General features: G+C 28.4%; 1 protein-coding gene across 1 annotated transcript; it reads right to left on the bottom strand.

The window, feature by feature from the left end:
* Positions 1-7,973: 7,973 nt before the first annotated feature.
* LOC110662162 (phospholipase A1-IIgamma) lies at positions 7,974-9,758 on the bottom strand. The gene is made up of 2 exons (XM_021821047.2): positions 8,965-9,758; positions 7,974-8,848 (listed from the first exon to the last, which is right to left on the bottom strand). The coding sequence occupies exons 1-2, from the start codon at positions 9,604-9,606 to the stop codon at positions 8,234-8,236; spliced, it is 1,257 nt and encodes a 418-aa protein (XP_021676739.1). The 5' UTR covers positions 9,607-9,758; the 3' UTR covers positions 7,974-8,233.
* Positions 9,759-21,522: the final 11,764 nt, after the last annotated feature.

Here is a 21,522-nt window from a genome sequence, read left to right as displayed (position 1 = left end):
TAAAACAAAAATGAAATCGGGTAATGGTGGTTCGGTGAGTGAAGAGAGGAAGAGGAAAGGAAACTTGAGATTTGTGGTGAGTTAGGGTATGTTTCGCCGGAAAGAGGTATTAGGTATGGCTTGGGAGGTGTCGGAAATCGAAACAGAGGAGAGAGAGAAAGCGTGGAGGTTTCGTGTGGCAGAGGGTTTAAGTCCTCTTGAGTCCCGCGCTTTTCATTTTCACTGTACTTTCAACTGAACCTGTTTTTCCCTTTTTTTTTTTTTTACTTTATTTTGCATTTCAAACAAGTCTACCTATACCTATATGCACAAATAAACATTTCTACATGTCTGACACATTACTGAGAGTATGATATCAAATGTGGAAAGATAAATGCATTGGTGAACACGTAGAAAACTTCAAGAACAATCACCTTTTGGTTTGAAATTTGAACAGTACATGATATAGCAAACTAATTTTAGCCACGCAATATTAGTATACAACTTAGTAAACTAATTTCACGAGTACACAAATAGGTTAGCTAATATTCTTTAAAGATTTTTCAGCAAACTAATATCACAGCAGATCAGTTACACATTCAATAAAATGCAGATACATGAAGTTATTATGACTTAGATTTCAAGCAAGTGATTCACACATACCAATTTCCCTTCTAATTCTACAAAAGGTTTCTTCATTAAGAGGCTTTGTAAAAATGTCAGCAAGTTGATTTTCAGAGGCAACAAACTCTATTTTGATATTTCCATTTTGAACATGATCTCTAATAAAATGATGTCTAATCTCAATATGTTTAGTTCTTGAATGTTGGACTGGATTTTTGATCAAGTTTATGGCACTTGTGTTGTCACACCTAATTGGAACAAGATTATATTTTAAACCAAAATCTTCCAATTGTTGTTTCATCCATAAAATTTGAGCAACGCAACTACCAGCAGCTATATATTCTGCCTCAGCTGTAGATAAAGCTCTCAAGTTTGTTTCTTCTTGTGCAAGAAACTAGTGCAAGACCAAGAAATTGACAAGTACCAAGTACTTTTTCTATCCATCTACTTCCAAAGAAAATCGTAATCACTATAGCCAACAAGATTAAATGATTCACATTTTGGATACCTTAAACCAATTGATTGTGAGCCAATGAGATATCTAAAAATCCTTTAATCGCACTTAGATGGGATTCTTTTGGACATGATTGAAATCTTGCACACAAGCAAACACTAAAGTGTATGTCTGGCCTAGATGCAGTAAGATACAAAAGAGAGCCAATCATACCTCTATAAAGCTTGGTACTACTTCTTTACCTTTTTCATCACTGTCCATTTTAATTGTTGAACTCATAGGAGTGCCCATGCTCTTCAAATTTTCCATCTTAAATTTCTTTAGCATATCCTTGATGTACTTTGATTGATTTATGAAGATGCCATCTTTCATTTGTTTAATTTGAAGTCCAAGGAAGAATGTGAGCTCACCCATCATGCTCATTTCAAATTCATTCTGCATAATCTTAGAAAATTTCTTGCAAAGAGATTCGTTAGTAGCACCAAAAATTATATCATCAACATAAATTTGCACAATGAGCATATCATTATGATGCTTCTTAACAAAAAGTGTTGTATCCACTTTGCCTCTTTGAAAATCATTTTGTAAAAGGAATTTACTAAGCCTTTCATACCATGCTCTAGGAGCTTGCTTTAAACCATATAAGGCTTTAGTAAGTTTATAAACATAATTTGGATGCTCATGATTTTCAAAGCCTAGAGGTTGTGCAACATACACTTCCTCATCAATATAACCATTTAAAAATGCACTCTTGACATCCATTTGATAAAACATAAAATCCTTGAAACATGCAAAGGCACACAACATTCTAATAGCTTCAATTCTAGCAACCGGAGCAAAGGTTTCATCAAAATCAATCCCTTCCTCTTGGTTGTAGCCTTGAGCCACCAGTCTAGCTTTGCTCCTAACAACATTGCCTTTTTCATCCATTTTGTTTCTAAAAACCCATTTAGTGCCAATAATTGAATGATCTTTTGGTCTAGGCACTAAATTCCAAACTTTATTTCTCTCAAATTGATTTAGTTCTTCTTGCATAGCAAGAATCCAACTTTCATCATTTTGAGCATCTTCAAAACATTTAGGTTCAATTTGTGAAACAAAAGCAACATTACCAAAATATCTTCTCAATTGTGCTCTAGTCATCATCCTCTGAGATGGATCATCAATAATGTCTTCTTGAGGATGGTTTCTATGGAATCTCCATTCTTTAGGTAAATCTTCATGTTAGGGCTCATTTACTTGTAATTCTTCCAAATTTGGCATTTCTTCATTAATTTGATCTTCATTGGCATCATGGACATCTATTGTAGTTTCTCCTTGAGTTTCCTCATCTTTGTCATCAACTTGTTCCATTTCTTGACTTGATATTATATTTTCTTTTCCAAAAACCTGCTCATTATTATCATCACAAGCATTTTTCCTTCTAATAGAAGGGTTAGTCTCATCAAACAAAACATGAATAGTTTCGTCAATAACCAAAGTTCTTCTATTGAACACTCTATAGGCTCTACTCTTTGTTGAATACCCAAGAAAGATTCCTTCATCGGATTTAGCATCAAATTTCTTTAAGTTATCCTTCTTGTTATTTAAAACATAGTACTTACAACCAAATGCTTTGAAATATGAGATATTTGGTTTTCTTCCTTTCCAAAGCTCATAAGGGGTCTTTTTCAAAATTAGTCTAATCAAAACTCTATTCAACACATAACAAGATGTATTAATAGCTTCAGCCCAAAAGTACTTTGGCAAATTATTTTCACTCAACATAGTTCTAGTCATTTCTTGCAAAGTTCTATTTTTCCTTTCTACTACCCCATTTTGTTGTGGTGTTATAGGAGCTGAAAAATTATGATTGATTCCATATTTATCACAATATTTCTCAAACAAATGGTTTTCAAATTCAGTTCCATGGTCACTTCTTATAGATGAAATGCAAAAGCCTTTTTCATTTTGAACCATTTTACTAAACGAGGTGAATTTTTCAAAAGTTTCATCTTTGTGAGCAAGGAAAAATGTCCATGTATATCTTGAATAGTCATCAACAATAACTAAAGCATATGATTTTCCACCAAGACTAGTAGGAGTTACAGGTCCAAACAAATCAAGATGAAGCAATTCTAATGGCCTAGTGGTAGACACAATGTTCTTAGATTTAAAAGATGCTCTAGTATGCTTTCCTAGTGCACATGCTCTATATTGAAATTCATTTTCATAATTAATCTTAGGAAGACCATTAACAAGTTCCTTCTTAGACAATTTTGAAAGTGTATGCATGCTTGCATGACCTAGTCTTCTACGCCACAAATAGCTTGAGTTATCAAGAGATACTAGACATGTACCATGATTAGTTTCAAAATTTTTCATGTCAAGCAAGTAAACATTATTGGATCTATTGGCAATGAACAATGTGTCATTTTCTAAGTTATTGATTGTACATAGGGAAGAAGTAAATTTTACCTCAAAGCCTTTATCACAAAGTTGGCTTACACTTAGCAAGTTGTATTTCAGTCCTTCAACAAGCGACACATCTTCAATACAAGGTTTGGTTCCAATTGTGCCATTTCCAATTATTTTTCCTTTTCCTTTATCTCCAAATTTTACATATCCTCCATCTTTCATTGCAATTTCTGAAAACTTGTCCTTTTCACCAGTCATGTGCTTTGAACAACCACTATCTATATACCATTTATCACTTTCCTTCATCCCTTTGCAACAAACCTGAAATTTAATCATTTTGCTTTAGGTACCCAAGCAACTTTGGGTCCTTGTGGGTTAGTGACCTTAGGTAAGGTTCCCTTTGGTACCCATACCTTCTTTACCATAAAATGACCTTTCCTAAGTGCACAAGAGCTAATCATATGACCTCTTTTATTGCAATAATAACATGTAACATTAGGCAAGGAAGATGTAGATGCTTTAATGAAATGATTCTTATACTTGTCATAGTTCATGAAACCATTAAAACCAATTCCATATTTTTCACTCGAAATTCTTTAGTTTCCAAGAAGTGCATCTAGAGTTTCTTTTCCTTTTGTAAATTTTGCCAAATCATTTGTCAAAGACTCTACTTTAGCTTCAAGAACTTTATTTTTCTCAATGAGCATTTCACAAGTATCTTTTGAGATTTTCAACTCTAAATCTAGTTCTTTAAACATGGCAATTTGTCCTTTGTAAAATTCATTTTCTTTATGCACATTGGACATGGCAATATTTTGTGATCTCAATGATTCAATCTCTAAATTCATTTTAGTGCACTTTCTCTTGTAATTTCTATACTCATCATATACTCTAGTAAATGCAAGTTCAAGTTCTTCTACATTAGGGGATTCATAAGAGTTTACCTCATTGTCACTTTCTTCTTCCTTTTGTGAACTTTCGACTTTCTCTTCAAGTGCCATCATACAAAGAAGAGCAGCCTCTTTGTCACTTGATTCATCATTTGAAGATTCTTCACTGTTGCTCCATACTACTTTCATAGCTTTCTTGCTCCTATCTTCTTTTCCTTTCTTCTTTTTGAGCAATGGACATTTGGGCTTGATATGTCCAGGTTTGTGACACTCATAACATACAATTTCTTCTTTTGAATCTCTGAAGTGTTTATCCTTGGGAGTATACTTTTTCAAGAATTTCTTGTATTTGCTTCCTCCTTTCTTGAAAGCTCTTTTAAATTTTCTTGCAAGCATAGCCATTTCATCATCATCTTCACTCGAAGCACTTGAGTTGTCACTTGAGTCAACTTTGAATGCAACTCCTTTCTTCTTATCTTCATCCTTATTTGACTTGAGAGCAATGCTTTTCTTCTTCTTTTGGTCATTTTCAACTTCATCCTTCTTGTATACCATCTCATGTGCAATGAGAGAACCAATGAGTTCATCATAGGTGAATCTTTTGAAATCTTTGGTATCTTGGATAACTGTTGTCTTTGCTTCCCAAGACTTTGGAAGTGATCTAAGAATTTTCTTCACAAGTTCAGCTTCCTCAAATCTTTTACCAAGTGCTTTGAGAAGATTTACAAGATCAGTAAACCTTGTACTCATATCCGCAATTGATTCTCCTGGCCTCATTTCAAATAGCTCATAATCTCAAATCAGAAGGTTTGCTTTGGACTCTTTAACAACATCAGTTCCTTCATAAGTCACTTCAAGCTTATCCCAAATTTCCTTAGCAGATTGACATCCTGAAACACGATTGTATTCATTAAGGTCAAGTGAGCAATGCAAAATATTAATAGCTTTAGCATTTATAGAGATTTTCTTCCAATCATTGTCATCATATTCATCTTCATGTTTTGGAACTTTTGTAGTTCCTGTACCATTCTTTTGAGGAACATGTGGACCATTTTTAATAATTCTCCATGCATCTATATCTACAGATTGTATGAAATTTCTCATTCTTACTTTCCAAAATGAATAATTAGTGCCATTGAAAAGTGGTGGTCTAGTGATTGAGTAGCCTTCAACTAAAGGTGCAGGTATACCGGCAGTATTACTAGATGAACTAGCCATTATGGATCACTCTAAGGTTGTAATACCCTAAGCAAGAGAGTCAGGCTCTGATACCAATTTGTTGTTCCAAAATAGTCCAAGAGGGGGGTGAATTGGACTTTAACAATTTTTCGGCCCTTGCTTGTAGCCTAATGAAAAATTGTGGCTTTGTTCAACTAGGTGTTTCTCTATGTAAAATAAAAGTAATATGTGCTTCAACAATGTGTTCCTAAGTTTCAATTCAAGCCTCAGTCAATTTATATGGCAATATCTAACAAAGCATTTATCATACAATATACATCCAATTTCTCAAGTCACTCAAAATGTCAACAAATTTATCAACTCAATCTATTTAACCAACATTCAATATCATGTATATGAGGGAAAATTTAAAATTGCACAAAAGTAAGGAAGTAAGGGTTAGAGAAATCAAACACAAGGATTTTTATAGTGGTTCGGCTTAACTAGCCTACATCCACTTTCTCAAAGAACCCTCTTTGAGTCTTCTCTTCACTATTTGCTCTTTTGAAGGCAAGAGACCAAAAGCCCTTTACAATTTCTCAACACCAAGGTAGCTTGAAACCTTCACAAGTGCTATCACAAGCACTTTCTCTCTCAAGCTTCAATAGGTGCTTGTACAACCTCTCTTGAATGCAATTCAATATTTCAACACTCACTCTTACTCAATACAAATCAAACTATAAAGAAGAGATGAGTTGATTTGCCAATGGAAGCTCAAAATCTTTAAAGCTCTTGAATGAAAGCAATAAATGAAAAATCAATGTTGGAGTTCAAATGTAAGCTTTCATTAAGTGTAAATGAAGTGAAGGAGGTGTATTTATAGTCCCAAATCATTTTAGACCGTTTGAAATCCTTTTGGAACGTTATACACACTGCCCAAGACAAGATAGCCGTTATTTTGTCCTTTTGTGCGAAGTTGAGCAGCTCTGATAAATTAGCAAACTAATGAAATTTTATTTGCAGTCAGTAAACTGGTTAGTAAACTAATTTGTTTAGCAAACACATTAGCAAACCGAAAATTTTAGCAAACCAGTTAGGAAACTAAGTCAACAGTTGCATGTCTCAACTTGCAATGCAAAATGATTTAGACCTTTAAAAAATGTTTCAATAGTTGTGTTCAAGGTCATGATGAGAAAAAGTAATCAGAAAATAAATTTTCATTTTTGAGCTCCATATGACTAAATTCTCATCCATTCTTTTTCACACAAGACCTAAGACTCTAACACTATGCTTTTCATACCTTTACTTTGAGTCTTGATTTCCATAGCTTTTTTCTCATTTTGGATTTGTCTTGAAATAACTTTGAGTATCCTTTCTCCTTAGATACAACTTCAAAGGTTCTTTATGCATAAGACAAAGAATCTATACATCACTTTAAGGTTAGGTTAGATAGATTCTCTTTGAGTTTTGTTATCATCAAAATCAATGCTCATTTTGAGCTACACGGGGTCAACAAGTTATTTGGTTGTCATGGTTGTTTTAAGTTTCCAAGAAGTTGATGGGTTCCACTAATCCAATAAAGTTTCACTTTCCCAGTATCAGTATCAGATCCTCTCATTTTCAACTTTACCCCTCTTAATTTTGTCTATCTTACATGAATAAAAATTCCATAGTATTATTTTGTATTTAATATGCGTTCACATAAAGAAAAAACGTTAATTAAATTAAATCCAAAAATTTTTAATTTATTTTTCTGATAAAAAATTTTTATATATTTTTTTTATTATTATATCATAAAAAATTATGTGTTGATTATTATTTGTGAGTTAAGCGTTTGGATATAATAGAATATATTATATTAAATTAAATATTTTAAATATTATAATTATATTTAGAGATGAATGTTTATATTATTATCACTGTCATTTTTTATTAATATACTTTGATTTTTCAAAATTATAAACTAAATACATTTAAATTATATTTTATAAAAAATAACTTTTTTGAAAGTGCATTTCTTGAATCAAGTGAGGCGTAACCGTATAATCAAGAGTGAGATGTCAATCGTATAATTAGAATATAATATAAAAAAAATCTTATTTAAATCAAATTTATCGTAAATTATTTCATTATATATTTTATTTAAATAAAAAAATTATAATATAATATAATTTCTCGTTTAGTCCCGTAAATCTTGAAAAAACTAAGTCCACACAAACCCATGATCGGCTTAACTTCCCCGAGATCTTAGCAAAAAAAAATCATACATAATCTGTTCTCATTTTAAATAAAAATAAATTGTCTATATTATTAATTATAAAAAAAATTGTCTACATTAAAAAATTAAAAAAAAAGTAAATTCATTTTTATAATAAAATTAAAATCTTAATACAAAAAATAAAGAATAAGAGAAAACTAATGATGAAAGTTCACTTAACAAATGAAAAATAATGTTAATTTTTTATTTTTCATATCGTTTATAATGATAATGGATTGATACAATTTGCTCCAAAAATTCATGGAATTAAATGGGAATTTCCTCATTTATTCAATTCACATATTATTATGATATATAGAAGAAGAAATTAATAATGTAACGGCAAACTAACACATTCTTAATTCTAAAACATCATAATTAATTATCAGCTCAGGATTTTTTTTTTTTTCTCCAAGATATCTAGTTCACTCAATTAATATCTGACCAAATTGATAAAATGACTATTAATTCAAGCTAAATATCTGAAACATTATCCTCTTCATGATCCATCAACTTCCAGGAACCATTTGGTTGCTGCACCATGCCCTTGTTCTTTTGAATTCGCCATGAAACTGGTATAAGATACTCATCTTTCAAGCCATCTGAGGATTTGTTAACAAGAGCAATGTCTCGATTAACCTCTAAGTTAAACCCTCCTTTGGATCCTTGTGTTCCTGCAACTCCATGCATGTAGGCCTCCAAATTATGCCAACTTGACACATTTCCAGGGCTCTTCAGGTACTTGGATTTTGTGGTATCAATTATCAATTCTTCTCCCACATCTGCATACCCTATCAATGGATAATTAGGAACAACATCCAGGGTATTACGAATGCGTAACATTCGAAGATCTTTATGTCCAGAGAATGCCTTCTTGAAGTCTGAATCGCCGACACGAGGGCTGGCAAACACAATGGCTGTGACTAGACAGGCTTTGTTTGGTAAGGATTTGGACTTGTTAAATCCATTGGCAACTATATCAACCGCATTTAATGTTGCAAGTGCAGCTCCTAAGCTGTGCCCACATACCGTTATGCTGATTTCTTCATTCTTGTATTGTTCCACAAGTCTCCTGACCTCCTTAAGAACCTAAAAAATCACAAACATTTAAGGAATAATTAATTAATTCAATAACAGTTCGAATCTTTTTGATTTCTTGAACAAACACAGAAAGGATTTCTTTTAATTATTGAAAAATTAATTACCTGGTCTCTAGCACTGCTTTTATTAAAAGGCGACCGAGGATCATCAGAAGTGTAGACGGAGTACCAACCTTGGTGCACCTTAGGATCACCGGAATTTCTAAGTATTTTTGAAGCTGAGACTAAAAGAAACTCAAAATCATTAACCCACTCCAAGGTCTGCACCGTACCTCTCCAAGCAATCACAATATCCCTCCTCCCTAGCAAGGCCTTCCCTTCGTCGGTGGCCACCGCAACATACCCTATCCAATTGGATTCCTTGCTCCAAGCCTCCCTTGACAAAGACTTGATGATAAATGCCTCAGGAAGTGGGATTTCTGATGTTGCATAGAAAAATTTGGTCACGGAGTACTTGTACGGATTGCCTTTCTCTAAACCAACCTTGGGGAAAAAATCAGCCTTGGCATATAGGCTGCTTCCAGCATATTTTGATGCTTTCTGGGTATTGAAAGCATCATAAGTAGCTTGAGCCATTTCGCCATAGTGAATGATGTATCGCCGGAGATCAATGTCCAGAGGATCCAATAGGTCCTTCCAATTATTTTGACCACTAAGATGTTTCCATCTTTTTGCTATGCTATCAACCATTTTTTTCTTGCCAATCTTCTTGCCAAAGCACCTTCTAAGGATGGGTTGTTTCTGCATGGATTAGGTATAGCAATGCCCCGAGAAGAGTTGAATACTCCTAGCTTGGAATTTATAGACATCAATATGTGGATTGACTTTATGTTAATTACCCCTTATATAACTTTCGTCCCTCGCTCACTTAGTCCTGTGCATTTTGATCAAGAATCTAAGAACTGCTTATGTATTGTTTGATCTATTCCACTCAAGATTTCTCAGGTTTATTATGCTACCAACTTACCATCCAAAGTCGGCAAAATGATAGCAAAAGATTTTTTTTTTTAATTTTTTTCCCTTTATTAATAACTAATATAAGATAAAAAAAAATTCTGACCTATCAATCTTAATAAGAATATTACTCATTTTTTTTTTAATTTTAAATACATGATTTCCTTATACTCAGGCTAAGAATTATATTAAGATAAAACTCTCCTAACAATAATAATTTTAGAATTTAAGTAATCTTATCAAATTGTAAAATCTTAATGATTAATTATAGATGCTTCGTGCTGACAAGTAATTAAAAAAATATCTCCAGCAGTACTGACAAGTCTAATATTACAATATTAACAAATTATATCTAGAATTGGTAACTTGTCAATGCATGCATATACATCTCATTTTAGCTAAGAGAGTGGGGCGTTAATGCTTATACGGATCATGAATATATACGTTTCTTTTTCTTTATTAAGCACAAGAAGGTCATCAAGATTTTATTTTATTTTTAAATTTTTCCAGGATAATTACGTCCAGACTCAACCATGGAAATTTAAAATTTTTCGAGGATTATCAATTTTTGTTATTTTTAACACTGCACGCAACATTGTGGTCTTACCCTTAAAGCTTAAGTACGTGTGCAGAATCCCCATGATTTGACAATGAAATATTAATTGAATATATCATCGTTGAATGGCCTTCAAGTCAAGTGATGAACAGATGTTACAGATCTTTCATTTGCCTATATTCTTGGCTTAAAAGATGTAATTGCCACTTTGCTATTAATTATTACTTCCAACATTTGATTGAAAATAACAAAAATTTCCATTCAATTTACTTTTTCTTTTTCTTTTCTTTTTTTCTGCTTCAGGATTAGTATAAATCACCAATACCCAGACGAAAAATAGTATGGCTTCAAGATTTTTTTTTTCCCTTTGTAAAGAATCCTTTGCCTTAAAGTTATTAAAAGAGGAGATAGATGGAAGTGGTTGAAGATGCTTACAAATTCAACAAGGCAAGTATTGCAATTAGATACTTTGCTGATGCTTTCAATTTGGTAGATGTACGTTTTGAGGAAAAAAAAGAAATTGAAAATTAAAATTCCTGAATATTTTGCTGGGAAAATTAATATTCCTTGCTTCATTTTCTTGAGTTTCATAACAGAAAGCTGAAAAGAGAACTCATACTTTGTCGGAGAGTCCTTTCATTAATTATAATTCAGTTGTGGAAGAATGACCTAAAAACAAAAGTTGGTTATAAAGTAAAATTAAGACAAAAATTCATGATATATACCTTGTACCTTAATTAGCTTCTTAAAGGGTATATAGCAAAATGATTAAATTTCCTGCCATATCATCATTATCACTTATGTATTTGAAAAATAAAATAAAATTAAAGCGTATTAAAAGATTGAAAAAGGGATTAAATATGAATTTTTCTCTATAATTTAGAGTATAATATTACATAATATTGAGAACGATTTCATATTTAAATCGGAATTAATATTAAAATTAAGATCGAGTGGAATCGAAAATGAAATTGTGAATTTTCATTCATATTTAGTTTATTAGAGATTATAATTAATTTTTTTTAAGTTATTTGATTCACATATATAAATTACAAAATTGAAATAAATTTATCTTTTATTTAATGAAAACAACCTAATATTACTTTTTATTTTTGTTTTTGTAATTTGAATTAATTATAGTATTTTCATATTTTCTCATTTTATTTAATTTTAATTATAATTTTAAATTTAATTAAAAAAAATATATAAAAATAATATTTTTACATTTTATTAATTAATTATAATTATAATTTTTAAATTTAATTAAAAAGATATATAAAAATAATATTTTTACATTTTATTAATTAATTATAATTATAATTTTTAAATTTAATTAAAAACACGAAAATATAAAAAAAAATTATTCCTCCTATTTTTAATTATAATTTTCGATTTTATTTAACTACAAGAAAATAATATTTTTATATTTTTAATTTAAATAATTAAAATTAACTATAAACTTATAATCATAATATTTGTTTTTGAATTTTAGTTATATATATTGAATAAAAAATAATATTTGTCTATTTTTAATTATAATTAATTTAATTTTAATTAATTATATGAAATATAAAAATATTATTTTTTTATATATATTATTATAAATATTTTATTTTTATTTTTATTTTTAATAAGTTATATGAAAATATAAAAATATTATTTCTATAATTTCTATTTTAATTAATAATATGAAAATATAAAAATTGAAACATCTCAAATTAAGCATTTTATTCTTTTAAAATAATCATTCTCATTCATTCATGTATTTTAACTCCCTAGATAGAAATGGGAATAGTTATTTCCTTAGTTGTGAAAATTAAATTTCCTAATTTATGAGAATAACAATGAAAAAAAAAAAGTTTTCAAACACCACAAAGGGAATGAAAGTCATTCATTTTCATTCTTGGTTAATTTTTTAATGAACCAATTGGGGTCTAATATATGTAAAATCTTTATTGAAAAAATCCATAGCTTTTTAAATTAAAAATTTTTAGAGATTGTTTAAAACTTCTAAAAACTCACATTTTCTAACTCATCAAATTGGTGAATTAAGAAGATTTTCTCTTAATTAATAAAAAAATTATAAAAATTTAAATTTTTTTAAAATATTATTTTAAAAAATATTATTTTTATTATATCTCTTCCCACACCGAATATTATTTCTAAAGATATTTAACTTCAAATTTTAAATTAAATTATTAATTTTGCCTAGAAACAGTCCAGTGGTCACCCCTATCAGATACCTCTTTAATATTTTTTTGGTCCAAATATTTTGTTCAAAGATAGATTTTGTAGAGATGGAAGTACCATGGGCTTCACAGTGGGCTTGTGAGTATAAATCATTTGGATCATAACTCTGTATCTACATACATGTCTGGTTGAATACTCTGTTCTGTAGTTGGGCCTATCAGAGGATACTCCTGATGACAGGTCCAGGTGGGTGCCATTATGCTGGTAAACCACTAAGCTAGACGGCGTTAATGGGGCCAATTCGTAATTGTTTCCCAATTTAGTTCAACCTTTGGATGGACAATTGCATTTACACCTGCCGCCATAAAAAATTGTAATTAACATGCATCATTGTCCATGCAAGCCAAGACAAATTGACTAACGTATCATTGTCTTGTTGCAAAAATACTAGTTTTAGGGACAGAAAGTAACCACTTGAGAATTTAGATTTCAAGTCAAGCCCAATGGTCCGCTGTCTTGTGGGCATTGTTAATTAATTCGGACTGGTTGATTAAATCAGTAAAGTGATGAATTGATTTTAAAATTAATTTAATTTTATAATTGAATTTTAAAAAAAAAATTTAATATTACTATCGATGTGGTAATTAAATCATAGATTAATATGATCTAATTGATTCAATCAGTTCAATTATTTAATATAAATTTTTTTTTATATTGATATGAAAAATTAGACTCAAAATCTCATTAAAAAAATCTTTAAATTCAAAGTTAATTAAGCTAGCTTAGTGTTTATGTGTCTTTTGTTCTAATATATTTATTTTTTAACATATACTTAATATTTCATAAATATAAAAAATAAAATTATAGATTTATAAAAAATTTTATATATTATATTACTTGAAATGCTTTTATATAAAATTTAAAAAAATACTATAAAATTTATGTAAATATAACTGAATAAATATTTAAATTTTATTTTAGATAATTAAAATTTAATTAATTATATTTATTTATATTAATAAAATTTATATTTAATTAAATTTTAATAATCAACTAATTGATTAATTATGCAAAGAAAACAAGGCAGTAACCAATACATTTACAGACAGTTGCGTACTTAATGGGACCAATTTGTGCTAGCCTAGCCGTTGGCAACTAGGTCTTGATAGAAATATTTCAAATCAGAGACTTGCAAGTGATTATTAATTATTTTATTAATATATAAATAATTTTAATTTATATTTTTCCTTTAATTTTAATATATATAAATTAAATAATGTTTGAAATTTTTTATTAATTATTTTATATTTTATTTTTATTATTTTTATATAAATTAAATTTTTTATCTCTCAAAATTTTTAATGAAGATTTAATAATAAAATATAATAATATAATGAAAATATTGATAAAAGATAGGAAATTATTTCAATTATGTTACTCATAATTTTTTATAATTGTATAAATTTAAGAAAATTAAATACATAAATTAACTTCTGACTTTTATTAAAAGAGTTTAGTAGCACACTCAATTAATTCAATTTCTCCTTTAATTTTATTGCCAACTAGAATCGCAGATTCATTTAATTTTAATTTTTTAAAAGTTAAAATACAAAATAAAATATTTTTAAAAAATTATTGTATCATTTAATTCAAATAATAGTCAAGTATTTTAAGGGTTTGTTTAATTTAATTTAATTATTGAATGTAATTGATAATTAATAATAAATAGTTATTTTTATTTATTTTATTATAAAAATATATAAATAAAAATTATATAATATAAAAAATATGAATAATTTTGCAATATATATACGGTCCTATGAAATGTATACAGATTTAAAAAATGATAAATTAATTTTCTTATTTTGAAATGACAATAATTGATAAAAATTATGATAATTTTATAATTTTTTAAATTGTAAAAGTTCAGATAGTGTATCAGTTAAACAACAGTTATTTATTACTTTATTATTCTAAACCTCTAATTCAAATATATTATCGGTCTGTTTAATATTATAATTTAAATTATTATTAAGAAAATTATTTTTTTTAAATATATTAATTAAAAAATATTTAAAATAATTTAAAATTAAATTTAATAAATTTTAATTATAAAAATATTAAAATAATAAAATATTTTTTTAATAATATATAAAATAATATTTTTATGTTAAAAAAAAAAAACTTTTAATCCCTAAACTCAATGCCAAACACACTAAATAATAATCTATGGGCTAAGTTAGCAAGTCCCATGTGCTCCAAACAAAAAGAATGGTAATAGGTCAAAAAAAGTGGCAAATTGCCTGAAACCACCCTACCTGTCTACCATTTTTCCACAGCCATGAACCATTAATGGTTAAGCCAATTTTTAATAATACTGCTTTTGTCCGACAAGTAGCAGGCTAGGTCTGGAATATGCATGATCGTAATTTGATTATGTGTGCAGCCCAATAAATTTGCAATGTCCTTTGCCTATAGATCACGTTTCAGTGAACCAAGATTTCCATGTCCTTATTTAGCTTGGACACTTCAATATACAGAAAACCAGACAAAGTTTACCAGATTCTAGAAAAAGTAGAGGGGCCTTTCTTGTAATGTATCCTTGTCATTGTAGCTGTTGCTCAGTTTACCTAATCGTAATTATTCTACCCACTACCCTACCCATATTTTCCCCACTTATATTTTAAAATTGAAAGAAAAATCAAATAAATCTCTACAATTTCAATCAGAGATAAATAGTATTTTTTAATAAAATTAAAGATTCATTTAATATTGTTATTGTGAAAATTATTTTTTTAAATATATTAATTAAAAATTTTTTAAAAATAATTAAAAGTTAAATTTATTAATTTTAAATATAAAAATATTAAAATAATAAATTATTTTTTTAAATTATTTTTTTAATAACATTTAAAATGATACTTTTATTTAAAAAAGTAATTTGTCTTTTAAATTCAATGACAAATAGACTGTAAATAAATTTATATTTAATAATATATTTTTTAATAATAAAATATTATTTTTTTTAATTTTAAATCTTAAAAGTTATTTATTAATTTTAATTAAAATAAAATTAAAAAAGAAATTAAAAAAATATGGTGAATAAAATTATTTAATATCAATATTATTAATTAATATTTTATTATTAAAAATAATATTTTATTAAGAGTTAATTTATTTAGCCTTAATTGATAAGTATATGAACTTATTTTACTTAAAACTTAATTTTTAACTTATTTAATCCAAAAGCTTGATTTTAAATTTATTTGACACTTAATTAAAAATATAAAAACTTTTTTTTTCCATCTCAATTTCCTTTTCCTTTCAAGCCCTACTCCAGCCTTCCATGCAAAAGGAATTTTCTTATTTATTCATATTCTTGGCCTCTTACTGAGGTCCTAGTCTTCTTCTTCTTCTTTTTTTAATTAATTTCTTTGAAAATGTATAATTAAATATAAATTTTAATTTAATAATTTTAAAATTACTTTAAAAAATATATGATTTTAAGTTGAAGTTTCAGTAGAAACTAATTAAATTAAAAGACACCAATTAATTAAGTCATAACCTTAATTATTAGGCTAAATATATTTTTTGTCTATGAACTTTGCACGAAAAATATAACTACTTAACATTTATGATCGAGGTAGCCTTGAAATCTGAGACCAGAATGCAATTCCCTTATAGATGAATTAGGCTTCTCAACATTAATGAACTCTGAAGTCTGTATATTAGCTTTTCGAATAGTTTAGACAAGATCTGACTGCCCAGAACAGAAAATAAAAGCTTTTCTTGCCTTTCATATATTCCAGTAGATAACACTAGTAGAGAGTAACAAAATGTTTCCATTGCCTTTATCCATCTCTTGCACTGTCCTCCACCACTCTAGGAAAGACTGAAAACCCAAAGCTGATCCAAACCAAGTTGCCATGAGCATAGAAGAACAGCAAGTGCTCAAGAGATTCATCAGTATTATCACACAACAAACATTGAGCAGAATTTACACATTTCCTTTTATATAAATTAAGTCGTGGTAAGAGAATTACAATAGCTCTCTATAGGAAAATTTTAATTTTTGGAGCAACTGATAACTTTCAAATACTAGACCAACCAGATCTCAGACTTGCCCTAAAATAAGTGGCCGTAGAGGGTATTTCCTGCTAATACCTTTGTTGCTTCAAGTACTGATACACAAATCGAACTGACACTACCCCTGATTTGGAAAAGTGCCAAATCCTATTTGCCTCTACTGGATGATCCCTTAAAGGGATTTTAAGAATTTCCTTACACTCCTCTGGAGAGCTACGTAGAGTATAATAAAGAAATATTCTACTGCTTAGACTCATTGTCCACCAGATCTGCCACATACAAAATAGGATTATCTCTCGGCTGAAATGAAGATATGCGGAATTCAAGTAATGTTGGCACCCAAGCTTCCCAAACATTAACAAAGGAGGGGCCCTGATGTTCCATCTAATGCAAGATTGCAAAGCTGCTCCACCTTCCAAAACGTTTTTAAAATTATGGGTATTACCAGAGGTTAAAATTAATTTACAGTTTACACAATTAACATATTATTAACGACTATGATTAGATCATCATCATGAATGGATCATCATCATAATGAAACAATTAGGATCATGAGGTAGTCACGTGACAGCATACGCTCCATGATGAATGTGTAAGGTGAGGTCAATCCATGCATGGCTGGTGAGAGAGGCTAATGTTGGTAGATTGAATATATAATGGGGAATGGGAACTAGCAAACATTAACTGATGCTTCGTTGGCTTCCGATGATTTGAAGGATAAGGGTTTTCCCAAAGGACCACTCTCATTTATTCCCACCTCTAATTACATTCCTTTCATGCTTGCCTTCTTCACACACCGTTGTCCTGCCCACCTCCTCCCATTAATTACCTCAACCAATTAAACCAATAATTGCTACAATTATTTTATTTTATTTTATATAATAAAATTTTACGCTTTCATATATATATATATGCCAAAGCTCCAAAATGATCTTATAAAATTAAGTCATTTCATTTATTAATGTATTTAAAAATTTGTTACATATCACATTTTATAAATCACATGGTTTAATGATTTGTCAGATAACATTCACTGGCATAAATTTTAATTACCATAAAATTTAATTTATCCTCTTTAATTTTTAAAATTTAAATCTTTAATTTTTTATTTTATTTTATCCATTTTATTTTTTTAGAGGTTGTAACATTTTTATTTTTACTTTTTTCTTCTTTTTTTTTTATCTTTTGATTGGTATAAATGAATTAATTTAAAATAAAATATAAATTATTTATTAATATTTAAAATTAAATGGTATTTATATTAATTTGTTTATTAACCCTAGAAAATAAATTCATTTCTCACTTCTCTTGAATATTAAGTATATAGCGTATTAAAATCTCTTTCATTTTTTACCTACTTATATCGATAATTTAATTGTTTTATATTTTTAAATTTGCAAAATTATTTTTTATTTTTCAATTCTATTATGTTTATATTTATAATAATAAACTATTCTTCAAATCTTTTTTGTTGGGTGCATAATTATAGACTATACTTCAAAAAATAAACAGTGCTATAAAAATGATGACTAAGGAATGAATGGGCTAATAAGATTGCGACATGTGGCTAACGAAGGTAGGGTTGAGTGAATTTGACGAGCATCTGGGGTAGATACGACTACTTTTATATTGGTCGGTACCTTTTTAAGGGTATGCTTCACTACGAGTCATGAAGGTTAGGCTTTTCCTTCTCTCTTCTAAGGTTTTCTCATGTTAGAGGTTCCTCCATTTATATAATTGGGTATTCAATACCAGCTCGACATCCGTAGAGATTGCGCAAGGGGGCTATCTCAATCATTGATGATTATGTCAGGGTCAAATTAGGTCATTTTTTGAGTCATGATCATTCTAACATTCATGAACTAGTGACGAGAGGGGTTAATCGGTCGATTTAGGGTTATGAGTGGCTTATTTGAATGGTTTCCTTTAAGGGTGATAGATCCCACGACTCCTTGCACAAAAGGGTTTCAACTTAAACCAGTCGAAAGGGGTACAAATTAATTAATTACTCAGACTCTTAACTTGCCTTTAGAATCACATCCTCCTAAGTAGGGGTAGCCACAGTTCAAGAACCGCCAATTACGGTTCAATGAAATTATGAACTTGAATCAAACCGTTATAAGATGGTTTGGAAGACGGTTCTTAAACCGCCGGTTCCGGTTCGAACCTCGGTTTAAAACAATTTAAAGGACGGTTTGAAAAATGATAGTTCAAAACGGTTTGGAGGAAGGTTTGGAAGCGGTTTATGGGCGGTTTAAGAGCGACTTAAATGAAAAAATTAGAGAAAAATTTTATTGATTTATAATTTAAGTTATATTTGTAAAAATATTTTAATTTTTCTTAGAAATCTTTCAATCAAAATAAAATAAGAAAAAAACGAATAAAAATAACTTATTTTTAAAAAAAAATTAATAAGTAAAGACTTAAACTTATTAAAAAAACTAGAGATGAAATTAATTTTAAAAAAAATTTAGAAAAAGGTGCATTAACTTAATTTTGCCTATGTAGCCCTTTAGGATTTAGATGAATTAAAATTTTCAGTTATAAGTTGAGAGAAGGGAGATTGAGGTGGTTCAGTCATGTGAAGCGTAGATATAGGAAAGCTCAAGTTAGACAAGTAGTGCACATTGGGTTAGAGAATAAAAAGAGAATAATAGGTAGACCTAAACTGACTTGGAGGAGAATAGTACAATATGACCTAAAAGTATTACACATTTCTGAAGATTTAACCAAAAATCGTTTAAAGTGGAGAAAAATAATTTACATAGCCGACCCCAATAAATTTTTGGGATAAAAGCTTAGTTGAGTTGAGTTGAATTGAGTATTACTTACCATTTTTTTTAAAAATTATATGATAATTGATAATTAAAAAAATATAAAAGAAAAAAAATCAAAATAGAGGGTATTGAAAATTTTATTAAATATATAAAATAATAACAGAGTAATTGAGATAGTATTAAAAATTTCAGTGAGCATATAAAATAATAAAATAGGGGAATTATGAAAGTACTGAGAATTAAAAGGAGTATAGAAAATAATTATTTAGAAAATTTGAGAGAAATTAAAAGAGTATTAAGAATTAAAGAGAGTGTAGAGAATAGTTGTGCAGATAATTAATGATATATATATATACCAAATCGGCGATTTAAATCGCCGGTTTGGTCCGGTTCGGAACTGTCGGTTCAATCCAATTTGGAACCGCCGGTTCACGGTTTCTAAAAAATATGAACCTTAACCAAACCGTAGAAGGACGGTTTCGGTTCGGTTTGAAGCCAGTTTCGATTTTGACTGGTTTCGGTCTGGTTTTAATTGAATTGGTTCTGGTTCGAAACCGGACCGTGGCCACCCCTACTCCTAAGTCATAATTACTAATTTTTTTTTTATCAAATTGAGGCGTTACTAAAATCCTTACTTGGCTTGGTGCTTTTTCAGTTATTTGACCATAGGATTTTCTCAACTGATAGGTCTTGACGCTACCGCTGTCCCTCGTGATTATGCTAGTGGTTCTTTTGATATTCTATTAGGCAGTCCTACAGATTCAACTGGGCATAGTTGAGTGGACGACTTTTTTAATCTGGGTCTCGAGACTAAATTCATCCCAATACTACTTTGTTATGATATTGACTCGGTGTTTAAGATTAGGTGGTGAACTCGACCCCTTATGTGTTTTTATAGCATGTAAGGTAATCAGGGCTACCATCATAAGAGATTCGGATGCTTTTTTTGATAAATATATGAGTACTTTCTATGCTCAACCTTCAAAGTCTTATGTACTTGTTACTGTAGATATAATACACGCGTCTTTCGTCCAAAGGCCCATCTTGATTATAATGTATCAAAAAGATACTGAGTTTGAAAATCAAATGATCATAATAAAAAGGTACACCATTAACTATATAATTTTTCAATAATTTATATATAAAAAAAAATTTAAAATGTAAATTATTGTATAAGAAAATTAAACAATTAAGATTTGTAATGGTTAAGAAGTATAAAAAATTCAACTAAAAAAAATTAAGAAAAAAATAATAAAATGCATATAATAAGTTGGAAAATTATTATTATTATTATTATTATTATTATTATTATTATTATTATTATTATATTTAAAAGTTTATTTTTAAGCATATTTATTATTATAGTTGTAATTATGGGTAAACTGTTTTTAATATACATGGCCTTTTTTTAACGTAATTGTACTATGAAAATATTATATTATAACATTTTTATGTAAGAATATTTAAAAAAATAATTAATAATCATTTAACAAATAAAAATTAAATTTGATTTTAATAGTTATAATTATTCAAATTTTTAATAAAAATTTGAATTGTATTTAAAGTAATTAAGACTTTTATTATCAATAAAATTTTATAGCATAATCTTAAAATATAAAATATTTAAAAAATAAATATCAAATTATATTATTAAAATAAAAAATAAATAAATCATGTAATGCGCAAGTAAAATGACTGGTTAATTTCTCATTTTGATCAACATGATTTATTATATTAGTGTAATCTAAAAATCAATTTGTATTAGTGTATGAATATGAGGGAATCTAAATCCATGTGCTATTGTTTTTAATAATTCAGCTGCTAAATATGTAAAGTTTTCTAGAATTGGTGAATAGAGATCATAAGCTATGAGTAAAAGATTAATGGACAAATTAGACAATGATGAAACTCTCCTAAATTATATAAAAGCAAGGCAGATTTATAAAGATAATCTTTATTATATTTATTTATCAGAGAGGGATAAAAGCAATTTTTTTAATATGATATTAAAGTTTCATTTATTAATTAAATATTTTAATAAAAAATAAAGTGGACATATATTTATTTAGGATTAAGCATAATAAATATTTGAATGATAAA

This window comes from Hevea brasiliensis, chromosome 11 (genome assembly GCF_030052815.1).
Source record: "Hevea brasiliensis isolate MT/VB/25A 57/8 chromosome 11, ASM3005281v1, whole genome shotgun sequence".
Classification (NCBI taxonomy): domain Eukaryota; kingdom Viridiplantae; phylum Streptophyta; class Magnoliopsida; order Malpighiales; family Euphorbiaceae; genus Hevea; species Hevea brasiliensis.
The sequence above is the reverse complement of the archived record's forward strand: the minus strand, read 5'-3'. Positions and strand labels throughout refer to the sequence as shown.